At 49.2% G+C, this 17,893-nt stretch overlaps 1 protein-coding gene across 4 annotated transcripts in view; it reads right to left on the bottom strand.

The window, feature by feature from the left end:
- Nucleotides 1–379: 379 nt before the first annotated feature.
- The window catches only part of IGFN1 (immunoglobulin like and fibronectin type III domain containing 1), a 34,642-nt gene continuing 17,128 nt past the window's right edge, over nt 380–17,893 (bottom strand). Inside the window, exons 12-30 of one of the 4 annotated variants that reach the window (XM_079327086.1) lie at nt 16,431–17,801; nt 15,852–16,250; nt 15,306–15,794; nt 15,051–15,122; nt 14,868–15,005; nt 14,391–14,813; nt 13,515–14,336; nt 12,169–12,293; nt 10,891–11,032; nt 10,130–10,426; nt 9,211–9,510; nt 8,166–8,339; nt 7,359–7,487; nt 6,625–6,927; nt 5,173–5,261; nt 3,887–4,082; nt 2,522–2,821; nt 1,757–2,083; nt 380–1,017 (exon numbers count right to left, since the gene is read on the bottom strand). In XM_079327086.1, the coding sequence (XP_079183212.1) occupies nt 1,004–1,017; nt 1,757–2,083; nt 2,522–2,821; nt 3,887–4,082; nt 5,173–5,261; nt 6,625–6,927; nt 7,359–7,487; nt 8,166–8,339; nt 9,211–9,510; nt 10,130–10,426; nt 10,891–11,032; nt 12,169–12,293; nt 13,515–14,336; nt 14,391–14,813; nt 14,868–15,005; nt 15,051–15,122; nt 15,306–15,794; nt 15,852–16,250; nt 16,431–17,801 (6,110 nt within the window). In that variant the 3' untranslated portion in view covers nt 380–1,003. Of the gene's footprint in view, nt 1,018–1,756; nt 2,084–2,521; nt 2,822–3,886; nt 4,083–5,172; nt 5,262–6,624; nt 6,928–7,358; nt 7,488–8,165; nt 8,340–9,210; nt 9,511–10,129; nt 10,427–10,890; nt 11,033–12,168; nt 12,294–13,514; nt 14,814–14,867; nt 15,006–15,050; nt 15,123–15,248; nt 15,795–15,851; nt 16,251–16,430; nt 17,802–17,893 lie in introns of all 4 variants that reach the window. The other 3 variants (XM_079327087.1, XM_079327088.1, XM_079327089.1) reach the window with 3 other exon arrangements.

The following is a 17,893-nucleotide window of genomic DNA, read 5'->3' as shown; positions in this document are numbered from 1 at the left end:
AATGTAATCCCAAGGAATATTCCGGCCCCAGCTGTGTTTGGCTCTGCTCTCTCCTGTCACTAAGTACCCTGGGTGCTTTGGCTGTGACCCTCTCCTACGGCCACCACAACGTTTTGCTATCCAGCCCAATGATGGGAACCCCTGGCCATGGCAGGAGGTCCCTGGGGGTCCCTCGTATTTCTGGTCAGCCAGGAAGGATTTTTCATCTCCTTCTGCACAAAGCAGAAGGTTCCCAGCAGTGCCACGACAAGGGGCAGTGGGATGCACAGGTGGGGGTGCTTCAGCACTGGCACAGCCTTTGTACAGCACATGCTGTGCGTTTTGGGAGTTGCTCTGCTCACACACTGGTTGTAAACTTCCAGTTCTTCCCACCAGTGCATTTGCACTGGGAGTTTCACCTACCCCATGCCAGGCTGGTCTGAGATTTCATCTCCTGCCCAGGCAAAATGAGCAAGCAGATGCTCTTTTTAACTTTTAGGGAAGATAATCTACTTAACTGCTACTGGTAGTAGAACACATGTGGAACTGCTTCTGCTAGATTTGAGAAACCTGCAGAGAATCACATGGAATCCAAAGTGATTGTTTTGGCTTAAAAAAGCACAGTGAAAGGACCAGAGATTCCTGATGTCCAGAAATGTCCTTGTTGCAGAGGAGTGGTGTGGCAGGATGGTCTCTCCCAACTGTGTTCTCCATAGAAAATTTAATTTTGACCAATTATTTTCATCTCATCTTCTGTGTTCCTGAAGCTTCTAAGCTGTGTTTTAAAGGTCTCATGGAAAGCCTGATTGTTAAAAAAAAAAAAAAAAATACAGTGCCTTTAAAGCTTTTTTCCCCCCAGTATTGATGATAATGCAGCACTATGTTCAAAGTGCAATCTGAAAAAGTAACACCCTCAGACTGTGAAGAACATCTGACAATAAATGCACAGCCTTCATATGGATGAGTCCTCACCAAAACCTTCTCATCCTCGGAGCCATGCAGGGATGTTCTCAGCAGAGCCACACTACAGGGAGGAGTCTGAAAGTGAGAGTAAGAGAGAAACAGCTCAGGGTTGTAGTGAAGGAGATCAGAAACAGTCTGAAAGGCTCCCTGGGAGGGGGAGTTGAAATGTTACAGGGCCTAAAAGTCTGCAAGAGGGTGACAGGGGTTTAACTGACCCATTTTGTCACTCCTGTAATCCAGCAAGGTATTTTGCATTGAAAGAAAAATATTTGACTCCAAGTAAAGGATATTTCACCAGGTACAGTCACCAACAATATTCATCCATAAATATATCCAAGAGTCTATCCCCAGCCAATCCCACTGCCCTTCCATCCATATCAGGATCCCAATGCCTCTGACCATGTCCTTCTCTTTCCTCCCTTTGTGTTGGCTTTGGCCAAACATCACATGTCCTCTCAATGCTCTCCTCAGCTGGCACATTTGCCTGGCTCTGTATTCTGCAGCTCCTGTTTTAGAGAGAAACTTAACCTTGATATTATCCTATCTAATAAAGATAGGATTGTTCTTTCTAAAAAATTTGTTCAAGCTCAGCCACAACCTCTGGCTCGTGTGGAAATCAAGTGGTTTTTCCCACATGCTTTTTTATTTCTGGTTTGTTTGGTCCTCGATCATGAGTACCACGATCAGGAATTCAGTAAAGCAGCCCAAATGTACCATTGCTTTGTCAGCAGGTGGAGCTGGCTGGGGGCCATTTTTGAGGCCCTGGGCAGCAGTGACACCCCTGGGTGCACCAGGCAAGGAGCAGTGCAGTTACCTTTGATGGCGAGGAAGGCTTTGCTGTAGGCACGCCCCACCTCATTGCTGGCTTCCACCATGTATTCACCCTCATCCTGCTTGGTGACCCCCAGCACCACCAGGGAGCACACGCCGAAGTCGTTGGTGCAAAAGTAGTTGGGATCTCTGGAGAGGTCTCTGCTGTCCTTGTACCATGTGATTCTGGGGGGGGGATGGCCTCCAACAGCACAGCTCATGTGGCACTCGCTGCCCGTCACCACCACGTGCGACCTAAGTGGCACCAGGAACCTCGGGGGCTGGTTCTGGTTAACTCCCCTGTATTTCTGTGCTCTCACTCGAAATTCAGCTGTGAAAAATAAACAGCACCAAAGGCACACTCACACACTGCTCCCAGCACTGCAGGGTTTGTTTTTGCAGTGTCTGGAATTCTGCAAAAAGAGATCCCATGCACCTATGGATTGTAACCTCTGCTGCTCCTCAGAATTACCTAACATTTAACTTGGAAGTCAGAGACTTTGGTTCCTACAGTACTAAAGCCTTAGATCTTGCTGGGAATTAATTTTGGGGCAAATCACATGTCATAATGGCTGGAAATGAAGGGTCTGTCTGCACAATGTCCCTCCAGAAAGGACAAACCTTCCCTGCCCAGCTGGAATTCCTCAGGACATCTCTGTACATTCCTGTTCTGGGCAACTGAATATTCCCAGGAGAGACCCATTTGAGGGTGTGAGAAGCAATCAAAGAAACAAAACACAACACAGAAAAATATCTGAAAATGTTTTACCCTTTTTTTTCCAGACCCTCCAGGGCTGCACAGTATCTGATGGATCACTGGTTCCCAGGTCATTTTTTGCCACAACCCTGAAGTAATAATCCCTGCCTGGGACCACCCTGGTGAAGGTGAACTTGTTGTTGTAGATCAGGTCCCCCAGCACGTGCCACAGACCCTTCTGGGATTCCCGTTTCAGGACTGTGTAGTACAGGTTCTTGTCCCACTGCTCGGATGCTGAGGGGTCCCAGGTCACTGTAACTGTGCTGGGAACATTCTCCTCCAGCCGGATGGCTCCAGGGGGCTGGGGGATATCTGCCAGGGGAGGGCACACAATGTCACAGCTGTAGGAATGGTCACACAGAACCCTAAAAACCTGAAGTCTACTGCATGTCTGAGCATCCTGGTCACTGGAAGGGACAAAATTCCATTATTTCGTTCTCCAGGCACACAAATGCATTTGCTATGAACTGAGCTGCTGCTGCACAACATTTGCACTTGCTGAGCAGTGAGAGGAGAGTGGTACAGCTGAGCTGCTTCCCCTCCTGGGATCTCAGCTGGGAGAGCTGTGCTCAGTGTCCAGCCTGTGCTGACCTCCCTCATTCACTCTGGAGACAGTTTCATAGAAAACTGTACCCTGGTTCTCCCTGTGCCTGCACAGCCACACTCGGTTTGTGGCCTTCTCCCTATTCACAGTAAATCATGGAATCCCAGACTGGTTTGGGTGGAAAGAGACCTTAAAGCCCATCCAGTCCCACCTCCTGCCATGGGCAGGGACACCTTCCACTATCCCAGGTTGCTCTAAGCCCTGCCCTACCTGGCCTTGGACACTTCCAAGGATGGGACAGCTTCTCTGGGCAACCTCTGCCACCCTCAGAGAGAGGAATTCCTTCCTGATATCTCATATAACGCTGTCCTCTGGCAATGGAAAGCCATTCCCTCTTGTCCTGTCCCTCCAGGCCCTTGTCCCAACTCCCTCTCCAGCTCCCTTGGAGCCCCTCTAGGCATTGGAAGGGGTTCTAAGGTTCTCCCAGAGCCTTCTTTTCTCCAGCTCTCCCAGCCTGGCTCCAGAGCAGAGAGGCTCCAGGCCTTGGAGCAGCTCCATGGCCTGCCCTGGAATTGTTCCAGCAGCTCAACATCCTTCTGTTGCTGAGGGCCCCCAGGGCTGGAGGCAGCTGTGCAGGTGGGATGTCACCTGAGGAGGCAGAGGGGCAGAATCCTCCCCTCCCCTGCTGCCCATACTGGGGGACCAGGGCATTTCCAGCTCTCACCCACCAGCACACCCAAATCCTTCTCCCAGGACTACTCTCAGTCCCTTCATGCCCCAGCCTCCATTGAGTAGGAGTTGCTGGTAGATTTGGATGGATGGCAGTGAGTTACCTGCAATTTGAACCTGGAAGCTGAAGGTTTCCCTTTTCCCCAGCTCATCCCCCAGCTGCACAGTGTAGGTGCCACTGTCACTGAACTCAGCTGCCCTGAGCAGCAGCTGGGTGCTCCCATCCTCGGTGCTCACGACAGCCTGGCTGGGAAGGGGCAGCCCATCCTTTAACCAGGTCACCACTGGCTCGGGAGATCCCTGGAAACAACAAGGCACAGCCACTTGTTTTACCACCAGACTATGTCTTATATCTTTAGTTTCATTGTCTTACCTCAAATATGCACCTCCACAACACAGTAATGTTAGAAATATGGATCAATTATGGATCTGAGGGTCCTGATCTGCTCTACAGTTTCTTTACAAATTTTTTCCTTGTTGTCCTTTAAGGAAGTTATCACAGTAAAGTGTTCAGAACTGTGTCAAACAAGATATGCCAGATCACGGTCAGATAATGTCAAGAGTTAATATTTTTTGCTTTAAAAAAAAAATTCTGTTGGTTTTGGAAAGGAAAAAAAACATCCTCTAAGTTTTTATTTCCATTGTGCCATCTTTGGTCTCTTCTCCCAGAGATTAGGAGAAAGGCCAGCAAATACACACACTTCAGCACCCTCCTCTGGTATCCCAGACTTCACAGGATCATGGAATCATTAAGGCTGGAAAAGACCTCCAAGACCATCAAGTCCAACCCATGCCCCATCCCCACGTTAAAAGCACTGAGTGCCACATACAGGTGTCCCTGTGACACCTTCCAGGACTCCAAGGGCAGCCCCTTCCAAAGCCTGACCAGACTTTCCAGGATAAAAAGCCTGTGTTGTTCCAAGCTTACACCAAAGCACTGAGGTTTCTGTCAGTGCCTGCCAAGTTCTCAAGTCACAGAGCTCAAGTGCTGCTGTTGGTGAGACAAGCACAGTGAAGGTGGTGCTGGAAATGGTGCCCCCAAGGCCTTCTGAGGGAGTCACAGGGAAACCACTGATTTGGGAGGTCTGACAGAGCAGTCCCAGATGATGATAACATTGATAAGGCCAGGTGGACACCACTGAGCATTCTTTGCAGAGGTTAAGGAACGACCACAATGTCATGAAACACCAATGCCAAGACTGACTGCTCAATTCTGGCTCATGTTTTCCTCACCATGAAAGTCTACACAGCCCAAGCAGGCTAAATTATTTGCCCACTGACTTGTAGACAAAATTCCATTACATAAAAACAGTGGCTTCAGTTTTCCTGTCTGCTACTGAATGCATCATAAAATCAGGCAGGGAATTCCTCCAAAGCCCTGAATACCCACCTCAAAGGGGATCTTCACCCGGATGGGATTCCCTGCTTTTATAACCAGGAAGCTTTTCACTGTATCATCTATCAGCAACCTGGGAGAGACTGGAAAAGACAAAGATTATTCCAAAATGTGGATGTTGGCACAATCACTGATGACAATCAGTGATGCACCCCCTAGTGCCTCTCCCAACTGGGTGAGGCTGGTGAGGAATTCAAAGGGGGAATAATCTCCCTGATTCAGTCCCAGACTTAACACCTTTCAAATTTCATTACTATTTATTTATCACTATGACTAAACAAGGGAAAATTATGTAAAAATACATTCACAACAATCTCTGTATTGATGTGGTGTCTCAGTCACAGAGAAAGTGGCTCTTTGCCACACTTTATCCCATCACAGGGATCGTATTTTGTGATTAAATGCTGTCTAGAAGAAGAAAATTCCAATGGATACTTATAAAATATGCATGCAATACAGAGCACAGAACGTCAACAGGAAAGCTGCCAGAGTTTATCTAAGATAGTATTTTTTAGCATTTAAAATGTTTTCTTTTCTCTTTTCGTCAATATACTACAGCATTTAGTATTTTTCTAAGAATACCAAATAGAGTAGTGATAAGTTGTATTTAGTGTTTCCAGTATAGAATTGAACATGTGCTTTAGATGGATTTATTTTATTTTATTTTTTTATTGATAAATGGGGTCTCCACGCATATGCCAAAGTAGACTTGGCTCCTTTCACTTAGGAGCCAAACTAAGGAAGATGAATCCCTCACAGAATTCTCTCTTATGTCTGTAATTCTGCAATGTTCCCAAAAAACAGGAAAAAACAGAGCTACAGCTTGCAAATAAAGATGAAAACGTGAAAATGGTGAAAACTTTTGAGCAAAACAATAAAAAGTAAAATAAAGTATCCCAAAACAGCATAAAAATTGTGACTTAAGTGAACAAAATAAAATGTTTAATTTCAGAAAGTTGTCTAAAAATGGAGGTAACGCACATACAAGTTCTGTCAAGTGACTGTGGTGTGGCCCTGCACAGGGGGCAAAATGTGAGAAAATAAGAGTTCTGAGGGGTTTTTTATCAAAAAATCTCTAAATGAGCTGAGCACCATGCACTGCATATCTAATATCAGTTAATATTGAGATTGTCCTGCTGAGGTGAGTAAATAACCCTGCAGTGAGGAGGAGCAGGAGAAGCTGCCCCTCCTGAGCTGTGTGAGCCCATCCCAGTATCCCTCAGCCCTGGCTGCTCCAGAGCCCTGAGTGCCCCATTCCCAGCACAGAGCCCTGACTCAGCCCAGGCTGCTCCTGCTCCCTGAGTGCCCCATTCCCAGCACAGAGCCCTGACTCAGCCCTGGCTGCTCCTCCTCCCTGAGTGCCCCATTCCCAGCACAGAGCCCTGACTCAGCCCTGGCTGCTCCTGCTGGCCCATTCCCAGCACAGAGCCCAGAGCCCTGACTCACCCACGGGAGCAGCAGCTGCAGCACAAGCCTGGAGCTCAGAGGGCTCCCCGGGGCCGCCGTCGCTGAGGGCCCTGACACGCAGGAACAGCTTCTCTCTGGCCTGGAGGCCCTGGACCCTGCACGAGGTGCTCTCTGCTGGGAGGGTGAAGCACTTGGTCCAGGTGAGGCTGTTACAGGGCCTCATCTCCACCTCATAGCCTTTCACGTCATTCCCATCTTGTACTTCAGGTTTGTTCCATGTCAAGGTGACACTGGTGCTGTCACTGCTGCTCACTTTAAGACCCTGCACTTGGCCTGGAGATTCTGGAAGGAGAAATTTTATTTAAATTATTTTTTCTAGGATTTCTCTTCTCTCTTTTCAGTCACTGCCTGAGATTCCCCAACATTCTTGCAGTGCACTGGATTTCCACCTTATCCTGCCCCACCTTGTCCCAGTTCTTCAGAGCTGGATCGAGATCCTTGCTCCTACCAGCCCCACACTAAATCCGCAACATTCCAAAACACTCTGCAGCCCATCCTGAGTGTTCCTCCACACTGCACATTATCCCACATTGGGATCTGCCAAGTCTTAACTTGGACATCCTACAGGAAATCCTTCCATTCCTTCCTCCAGCTGATTCTCAACCATGAAATATTCCCCAATTACTGATCCTTGTCTCCACAGACTTCTATAGAAGATTGAAGAACATCTATCCACGAATACCCTGACAGCAGAGCACAGGCAGGGCACTTACTGTTGGGGTCCCGGGCAAAGGTGGGCTCGGAGGGGTCACTGGGCTGTCCTGTGCCAGCAGCATTGACAGCTGCCACACGGAACTCATACTGCACACCCTTCTTGAGGCCAGGCACCTTCAGCTTCTTGTCTGCGGAGAGGAGAGGAGAGGAGAGGAGAGGAGAGGAGAGGAGAGGAGAGGAGAGGAGGAGAGAGAGGAGAGGAGAGGAGAGGAGAGGAGAGGAGAGGAGAGGAGAGGAGAGGAGAGGAGAGGAGAGGAGAGGAGAGGAGAGGAGAGGAGAGGAGAGGAGAGGAGAGGAGAGGAGAGGAGAGGAGAGGAGAGGAGGAGGAGAGGACGAGGAGAGAGAGGAGAGGAGAGGGAGAGGAGAGGAGAGGAGAGGAGAGGAGAGGAGAGGAGAGGAGAGGAGAGGATGAGGAGAGGAGAGGAGAGGAGAGGAGAGGAGAGGAGAGGAGAGGAGAGGAGAGGAGAGGAGAGTGTTGCCTCAGGGCAGCTGTTCCCCATCAGGAAAGGTGACACAACAAAGTTGTGCCTTATTCCAGGTAGAATTATGGACTGAAAAATTCTCAGGAGCCATAAAAACTGGCACTGATTCCCCTGCCATTCCCTAGCCAAGTGCATGTGTTCATTGTATTCCTTTCAAAATCAAGCAGCCCTTTAGTCACAGAATCATTTAGTTGAAAAATACCTTCAAGGTCACCCATCACCACCTTCACGTGAAAGATGTAAGATCCTAAGCAGCTTATAAACACAGGTGACATTTTTGCCTTTTCAAATCCACCAGGCTGTTCCAGGAGTCAGAATACCCACCTTTGACAGGCACGTTGGTGACTGGCAGCCAGGTCACAGTGCCCTTCTTGCGTTTCTGAACCATGTATCCCATAATTTGGGAAGCGCCAGATTTACAAGGAGCTTTCCAGGATATGGTGATGGTGTCCTTGCTGGTACTGATGATCTCAGGGGGATCTGGGGCACCAGGGGAAGCTACAAAAGAGATGAGGGCTTCATTATTAGCAGGTATGTTTTTTTTGCAAGATAAAATGGTGTTGTGTGCACTTCCTTCTTCCAGATTCCCCCAGGCATTCCTATGGATGTGCTTTCATAATCTGTCTAAGACTTGAAGCTGTAGATCCTGTTCCCTACACAAACAGGATCCAGCATGGACTCTGCTCCTGAGTTTGGATTTCACAAAAGACCCACTATCATCAGTATTGACAATTCCTCTGCCAGGGGGCTGTGTCATTCCTACATGATATCAACAGTCAGCATCATTCTCGTTTTCAACAACAGAAACTGGTAACAAAATAGATTTCTTTGCCCTCTGCTAAAGTGTTCAAGATACAGAATCATAGGAATAAGAATGGAGAGAGAAGATAATTACAACTGAGCATTGCTTTCTAGTACTGCCTTTGTGCTCATGGCACACTCATGTTCATTTAAACTCCTTGAAGGACAAAGACAATGTTTGCAGATCAGGGGAATGGAGTGGTCATGCTGAGAATTCCTGCACATACAGAGACACTCTTTTGCCCGTGGAGTTAAGAAAAGGCCTCACATGTTCCCTCTGCAGCCACACTGGTAAAAATCTCCTTTGATTTTGATGCATTTTGAATTTCCCCCATGAAACTTCCTTTCCAATCCAAAATGGAGCATGACCAAGGAATAATTACATCCCACTCAGCATCAGCAGAGCCTACAGCAAACTGCTGCTCTTGCTGGGCAACCTCCACAGCTTTGTGTGAAGATTGAAGTTGAGATCTGTAGCAATATCCACAATGCAGTGGATTTCCTTAGATGTCAACTTTAATAATGAATTTCCCAATTTTAATTATGAATTATGAGAAGTTCTCCTCACCTTTACCAGCAGCCTTCACTTCCTCTGACTCCAGCGCGTCGCTCGCTCCCTCAGCATTCACGGCCCTCACCCTGAAGTAGTAGCTCATCTCTTCCTCCACTTTGCTCGTGGTGAAGCTGGTGCAGCTCCTGGGGGTTTCTCCCAAAGTCTCCCAGTCCTTCTTGCCCACCTGCTGCCTCTCCACGAGGTACCTTTGCACTGGTTTGCCCCCATCATCCTTTGGGGGCTTCCACTGGATCGTGATGTTGCTGGCAGACCTTTCTACAATTTTGATGGGTCCTGCTGGGGGCTGTGGCTTGTCTGGGAAGATGAACAAAGACACAGCTGGCTCCAGACCCAGACCTGCTCCTGGGTTTGGAGCAGACACTGTCCCTTGCTCACATGCTGGAAGACTGTTCCTGATGAAATGCAGGCACAGTTGTAGGATGAGGGTTGGGCATGTGAATTGCCTCTTCCAAACTTGCAGTCTTCTAACTTTTGATGGAGAAAATGGAAAGGCAGGCCCTTGCTCTCTCTGGGTCAACTGGGTCAAGCCTTGCACCAGCTCAGCTTGCAATACAGGCAAAACATAATTTCTGGTCTCCCAAAGGAACCCAGATGTCTATGGGAGGGCTGAACTGGACCTTGATAACCTATTTCAAGTTTGCATATTGTGTACAGCCACATCTCCAACAGTATCTGAGCATTCAAAACTCACCTGCTTAGGCCATGAAAAACCAAATTAGGTTTGTGCTCCCTTGTACTAAAAGGCAAGAAGCATGTTCAGCAATCTTTCCTTGTACCCTGATTTTGGGGCAATGTATAGAGTCTTGTTCCTCTCAAAATACCCAGTCACTCCAAATAAGGTTGTCACCAGTGTCAATGGATTCCCTGCCTAAGCTTTACAGTGAAAGCCACAGTGAATGTTACAGGATCTTACCTATCACCATGAGCTTTAGGTTGATCTCCAGGACACCACTGTCGTTCTTGAGCCTGACTTTGTAATCCCCACAGTCCCTCCTGTCGCAGCTGGAGATGGACAGCGTGGTGCAGGTGTCTGTCTTGTCCACACGGACCCTGGTGTCATCCCCCAGCTCCATCCTGTCCTTCAGCCACGCTGCCCTGATGGGCCCCCGACCCTCAAACGGGATCCGCAGCTTCACACCCTCCCCAGCCTTGACCACTGTGGGGACACTGGTCAAGTTCTTGAGGAGGACTTTGTCCACCTGGGGAGGATCTAAGCAGGTGATACAAGGTCATTATAAACCAAAATTCAAGGAAGATAAGGCTCACCTTAGAGGGAAAGGTCCCCTCATGGTGCTGCCAGCAATGCTTAGAGGCTCACAACACTTGGATCTGAACCTTTAATTGTACTTTGCTACAGGATAATTATCACAAAATTTTGCGGTATCACACTGTCCCTTCACTTGAGAAAATTTCTCCTACGTAACACACTAAGAACAAGAATGAAGAATCTGCCTGATAAAGTGTTTCATGCACCCTAAAATCTTTGAGTTGCTGACAGAAGGGTCCCTAGTTAAATTTGCAAATGCATAATGAATCAATCTGTACATAAAAACATTTCCCATTTATCTTGTAATTCTTTATAATAAAGTTATCTCAATTACCAACGACATGTCTCTGAGTAAACATATTACATTTAAAGCCCATCTCATGCTGACTTGGTGGTTTGAGACTCACCTTCAACAAAAATTGAAGCTTCAGTTTTTACATCTCCACCTTCAAACCTGTATTTCCCAGCATGAATATCATCTGCTTTGTTAATGATCAGTTTGTGGACAAGACCTTTCTTTTCAAAGACGACTCCATCCATGCTTGTTAACTACAAAGTAAAGGACAGAGACCTATCCGTTTGAAAAAAAGGAAAAAATGCAATCCAAACTGAAACTGGACAGACTACAATTTGAAATGCAGTTGAAAAGACTTATGAATGTGTCTTGGGTTGATGTGACCAGAAAATGTGTATTCTATCACCATCTGTTGAAGCCGGGTAGGGTAGTGATTTCCTTATCTCCATGGCACATATTATCTGCTAATGGGCCATCTTTAAGACTAGGTGGGGCAATCATCTTTATCTTTTCCACAACCCATCCTCCCTCCAGGAGATATCTCCTGTTAATGGCCATTGAGTCCCAGTGCATGACTGATAAAATTCCATCATCCCACTGGGAGATGCTCCAGCCAGGGGAGGAGCCAAGCCTTTCCTACCTAGATAAAAACAGATTTTGGACAGCAAGGTATCCATCTTTCCACTGGATTCCAGACGAAAGCCAGACTTTTCCACATCATCCCTGGACCTTCAGAGGAAAACTGCACCTTCTCCAGGAGCACTGCTCCAGGTGAACCCCATCTGCCACTGCAGGAGGATGCAGCCACCATTGAATGGGACTGCTGCCACCACCCTGACTGACTGACGGGTGTCAGCTTGGATTCTGACTCTGTCAATGTTTTGGGATTGTTTTTTGTAATACTGTATTTCTATTTTAATTTTCCTAGTAAAGAACTGTTATTCCTAATTCCCATATCTTTGCCTTAATTTCAAAATTATAATAATAATTTGGAGTAAGGGGGTTTACATTCTCCATTTCAAAGAGAAGCTTCTGCCTTTATTGGCAGACACCTGTCCTTCAAACAAGGACAGAATGTCATGCATGTTTAATGACAATATTGTGGTATTCTGTTGCCCAGAGAAGCTGTGGCTGCCCCATCCCTGGAAGTGTCCAAGGCCAGCTTGGACAGGACTTGGGTCTAATGGAAGGTATCTTTGCCCAGGGACTGGATGATCCTTCAGGTTCCTTCCAACCCAAACCACTGTGGGATTCTGTGAACCCTTCCAGGGCCCCACTTAGACTGCAGGTGACTTTCAGGCAGAAGGACACATTAACACCACCCTTAGGAAGTAGAGACAGAGAGCAGAGCATTGCTACCCAAAGCCAACAGCAAGCCCAAGGAACATACCTTTAGGCCATCCTTAAACCAGGTTCCTGTCACGTTGTCCTTGCTGACAGTGCAGGACAGCTCAGCTGGATCCCCTTTCAGCACTCGCACGGTTGCCAGCTGCTTGTTGAGGTAACAGCGTGGGACTGAACAGGCACAAAGGAAGGGAAAAGAGCTAAGTCTGTGTTACAGAAAGACACCTAGAGCTGAAAATTCACGTCAACGTGAGGGGAAAGGAACTTAAAAAAAAAAAGTCCTCTGGTGAGGAGAGGCTTTTGTGCCACTTCACTGGGCCAGCTGGGCACACTCCGTTCCCTAAAGAAATGCACAGCCATCCCAATATCCACCTCATGGGCAATGGATTCATCACAAATCACATTATCCAGCTGTGGATTTGCTAGTTTATGTCTGTGTTAATTGTCTTGGCTCCCTCTACAGCCAGTGGAAAAACCAGTCTGCTCCAGGCTGTGGATATACTGCTTCATCCTCCTCTTCCTCTGCACTGACCACACATGGGGCTGTCCAATACATTCCCTAAACAGCCCCAGGCACACTGTTCTCCTCTGCTCTCTTGTATTCCTCTTTCCCTTCCCAAGTTCTTCTCCATTACCATCATCATCTCCTCTCTAATACATACGCCACTCCTTTCCCCTGAACCCCAGTTTTGATGATTTTATTTCCTTGTTTATATTTATGGTTTAGCAATGACAATTCCTAACTTGTGAATAATTCCATTAGGTGAATATTCCCCTCTGATTATACACCTGAAATTTCTCATTCCGACAATTTTCCCATCATCATCATCTTGCTGGTGGAGCCACAGGTTTTATTCAAATGGCTGCAAACAACTACTTCCCTCTTACTCTATGCAACACCTTATTATTCCTGATGTTACAAGAGAAGAGAGCTCTTTACATTATATAATCCCATATAAGCAGGCACAGAATTGTTCTCAGAACTTAGAAAACACAGTTCTTTGCAGTAGGTGTTTGAGAAATAAAGTGAAACCTTCCATTTTGAATTGGAACAGTATCAAAGAAATAGGATGATATTTCTTGAAACTTTATGGGAACTAGTATGTATGTAAACTGGTCTGTTCCATGATATGTGAAATACAAATGAAGAGATGAGACCTGGTTTAGATCATTTAGACAAAGAAAATAATTTAGACCTTTAAGGCAATTTGATCAGAGCAAACTGTGTAAGATCAAACAGCCAATCAGTGGGAGAATTAGGAACAGATCATAGGACAACCACATTTCTACACAGAGTTGTGTTTATCTAAACCATAACATCCCATTTCTTTGCAGGATTAGGAATGTGAGTATCAAAATGCAAAGACCAGGGGTCCCCAGGTAACCACGTACCTTTGAGATCATCCAGGACACTCCGTCTCTTTTTTCCTGTGCTTTCTGTCTTGTTCAGGGAATCATTTGCTTTAAGATCCAGGTCAGGTTCCTTGTTTCTCTGGTTTGCTGAAGGAGGTTCACTACAAGGACCTGACATCTGGCCATAACTCAGTGGACCTTGACCAAATCCACCTGAACTACTCCCATCAACAGATCTGTCATGGGATTTACTCCCTGCCCCTCCAAAGGCAGAATTTGTGCCATAAAGGGAGCCCAACTGTCTGAAATCTCTGTCCTCTGCCCTGGCTCCTCCTGGACCTGACAGAGACTCTCTGTCACCAGCTGAACCTTTGTTCCCTGGCCCTCTGACGTCACTGGCAGAGCCCTTTCCAGTTTCACCTCTCGAAGATCTGCCAAGATGTGCATCCAGCCCATATTCACCACCTGGCCCACCAGCACCTCCCACACCTCCTTTACCACTGACTGAGTCCCATTCACCCCCTCCCAGCCTCCCAACCCCTCCTGTACCAGCCATGCCTACAGCTGACCCTCTGTCCTTGCCATAGGGAGACCCCTGCATTTGGGGAAGTGCAGAGCCTTCCCCAAAGAAGCCCTCTCCTCCTGCATATCCTGGAGCTCTGCTCAGTGTGGCACCCATGCCACGGCCAGATCCCATTGCTTCCTCACCTCCAACAGGGAAATGAGCAGCTCCTGCCACAGCCCCAGCCCCAGCCAGGAGACCATTCTTTCCACAGGGAGCTCCAAATCCCCCTGCACCTGCTCCAGCTGGGAGACCATCCTTTCCATGGGGAGTCCCAACACCTCCTGAGCCACTAACATCTGCTCCAGCTGGGAGACCATCCTTTCCATAGGGACCCCCAACTCCACCTGCACCTGCTGCAGCTGGGAGACCATCCTTTCCATAGGGACCACCAACACCCCCTGAGCCACTAACATCTGCTCCAGCTGGGAGACCATCCTTTCCATGGGGAGTCCCAACACCTCCTGAGCCACTAACATCTGCTCCAGCTGGGAGACCATCCTTTCCATAGGGACCCCCAACTCCACCTGCACCTGCTGCAGCTGGGAGACCATCCTTTCCATAGGGACCACCAACACCCCCTGAGCCACTAACATCTGCTCCAGCTGGGAGACCATCCTTTCCATAGGGACTCCCAACACCCCCTGAGCCACTAACATCTGCTCCAGCTGGGAGACCATCCTTTCCATAGGGACTCCCAACACCCCCTGAGCCACTAACATCTGCTCCAGCTGGGAGACCATCCTTTCCATAGGGACCCCCAACTCCACCTGCACCTGCTGCAGCTGGGAGACCATCCTTTCCACAGGGACCCCCAATGCCACCTGCACCAGTAACACCAGCACCTGCTCCAAGTGGGAGACCATCCTTTCCATAGGGACCCCCAACTCCCCCTGAGCCACTTACCCCAGCACCTGATCCCACTGGCAGACCATCCTTTCCATAGGGACCCCCAACACCTGCTCCCACTAGCAGACCATCCTTTCCATAGGGATCCCCAACTCCCCCTCCACCACTAACACCAGCTCCCACTGGCAGACCATCCTTTCCATAGGGACCCCCAACTCCACCTGCACCACCAGCACCTGCTCCCACTAGCAGACCATCCTTTCCATAGGGACCCCCAACTCCCCCTCCACCACTAACACCAGCTCCCATTGGCAGACCATCCTTTCCAAAGGGAACCCCAACTCCACCTGCACCACCAGCACCTGCTCCCACTGGCAGACCATCCTTTCCAAAGGGAACCCCAACTCCACCTGCACCACCAGCACCTGCTCCCACTGGCAGACCATCCTTTCCATAGGGACCCCCAATGCCCCCTCCACCACTAACACCAGCAGCTGCTCCAAGTGGGAGACCATCCTTTCCATAGGGAGCTCCAATTCCTCTGGCACCTGCAGAAATGGCACCACCTGCTCCAAGTGGCTGGCCATCTGGACCATACAAAGCCTCTCCAAATCCTGCATCAGCACCACCAGCCCCAGCTGGGAGACCATCCTTTCCATAGGGAGATCCAAGTCCCCCTGCCCCAGCCCCACCAGCACCAGCCCCAACTGGGAGACCATCCTTTCCATAGGGAACTCCGTATCCCCCTGCACCAGCACCACCAACACCTGCTCCAAGTGGCCGACCATCTGGACCATACAAAGCTTCTCCAAGTCCTCCTGCACCAGCCCCACCAGCACCAGCCCCAACTGGGAGACCATCCTTTCCATAGGGAACTCCGTATCCCCCTGCACCAGCACCCCCAACTCCTGCTCCAAGTGGCCGACCATCTGGTCCATACAAAGACTCTCCAAATCCTCCTGCACCAGCCCCAGCTGGGAAACCATCCTTTCCATAGGGAGATCCAAGTCCCCCTGCACCACCAGCCCCACCAACACCTGCTCCAATGGGAAAACCATCCTTTCCATATGGGGATCCAAATCCCCCTGCACCAGCACCACCAAAACCAGCCCCAGCTGGGAGACCATCCTTTCCATAGGGACCCCCAACTTCTCCTGCTCCACCAGCACCTGCTCCAGCTGGGAGACCATCCTTTCCATATGGAGATCCAAATCCCCCTGCACCAGCACCAGCAGTACCACCAACACCTGCTCCAAGTGGCCGACCATCATATAAAGCCTCCCCAAATCCTCCTGCACCAGCAGCATCTGCTCCAGCTGGGAGACCATCCTTTCCATAGGGAGCTCCAAATCCCCCTGCACCTGCTCCAACTGGGAGACCATCCTTTCCATAGGGAACTCCAAATCCCCCTGCACTAGCACCACCACCTGCTCCAACTGGGAGACCATCCTTACCATAGGGAGCTCCAAATCCCCCTGCACCTGCTCCAACTGGGAGACCATCCTTTCCATAGGGAACTCCATATCCCCCAGGACCAACACCACCCCCACTGCCTGCTCCAAGTGGGAGACCATCCTTTCCATAGGGAGCTCCAAATCCCCCTGCACCAGCACCTGCTCCAAGTGGCAGGCCATCTGGGCCATACAAAGACTCTCCAAATCCTGCACTAGCCCCACCAGCCCCAGCTGGGAGACCATCCTTTCCATAGGGAGATCCAAGTCCCCCTGCACCAGCCCCACCAACACCTCCTCCAATGGGAAAATCATCCTTCCCATAAGGAGATCCAAGTGCCCCTGCACCAGCACCACCAAAACCAGCCCCAGCTGGGAGACCATCCTTTCCATAGGCAGATCCAAATCCCCCTGCACCAGCACCACCAGCACCTGCTCCCAGTGCCTGGCCATCTGGACCATACAAAGCCTCCATTTCTCCTGTGGAATTGCCACCAGCACCAGGTATAGCCCCATCTCCACCTGGAAGGCCTCCTGGCCCATATAGTGAGCCAGATTTTCCTGTCTGCCCAAACTGACCACTGGCATGAGGTGCCAGGCCATCCTTGCCATAGAGAATCCCTGTTTGTCCCTCTCTGTTTATACCTGCTCCGTTCATATCACCCACACTGGGATGCTCATCCTTGCTGTGGTGGGACCTCATTCTTCCTGCCATTCCAGCACTTGCAGCATTCCCTCCAGCTCCAGCTCCTGGACCAGTCCTGCTGAACAGATCACCCACACTGGCTCCCACTCCAGTCGAATCAGGATCAAGCCCATCTGGCACAGAACTTTCAGCACCCAACTTCCCAGCAATCCCCAAACCAGCCCTGTAACTGGCATCACCTAAACTCCCAAACTTGTCAAGCTGAGAGACCAAGCCTTCTCCATCCTCCATGTCAATGTTAGCAGCACCCAGCACACCCTCACCTCTGCCATCCACAGAATTCCATTCACCTGCCCCTCCTACTGCCTCACCAGGACCTGCTCTGCCTGACACAGAGTCCATGCTATGGACAGCCCTTAACCTACTTCTGCCTTCTAAGCCTTTTAGTCCAAAGATGCTGCCATCAGTGGCTGCTGAATCTCCATCTAGACCTGCTCCAGGAAACTGCCCAGACCCCACCTCTCCATTTATGTGGGTTTTGCGTAGCCCCTCTTTTCCCAAAAATCTTTGGCTTCCATCATCAGAATCAATGGAGTGTCCTTGGCCCCTGCTTTGACTGCTGCCTTGACCAGTTCTGGACCAGCCACTTTTCCCCACACCAGAGGATGTGGAAAAGGAAGGACGTTCTTCTGCAGCAGCTTGTTCTTGGCGCCGAAGCTTCCTGGCCCTTTCGTTGTCTGCCATGGTTTCTTTCAGCCACTCAGATGTCTCCCTTTCAATCTTTTCTCCTTCATCCTGTCTCCTCTTTCCTTTGGCACCTGAAATTGCATTGTTTCATGGGAGCAGATTTACAATTTACAGAAAAAGAAGAAAAGCAAAATAACAGAAAATCAATAGGACATGCACTGCA

The sequence above is a fragment of the Erithacus rubecula genome (genome assembly GCF_903797595.1).
Source record: "Erithacus rubecula genome assembly, chromosome: 26".
NCBI lineage: Eukaryota > Metazoa > Chordata > Aves > Passeriformes > Muscicapidae > Erithacus > Erithacus rubecula.
This window is presented reverse-complemented; position numbering and strand designations above follow the sequence as displayed.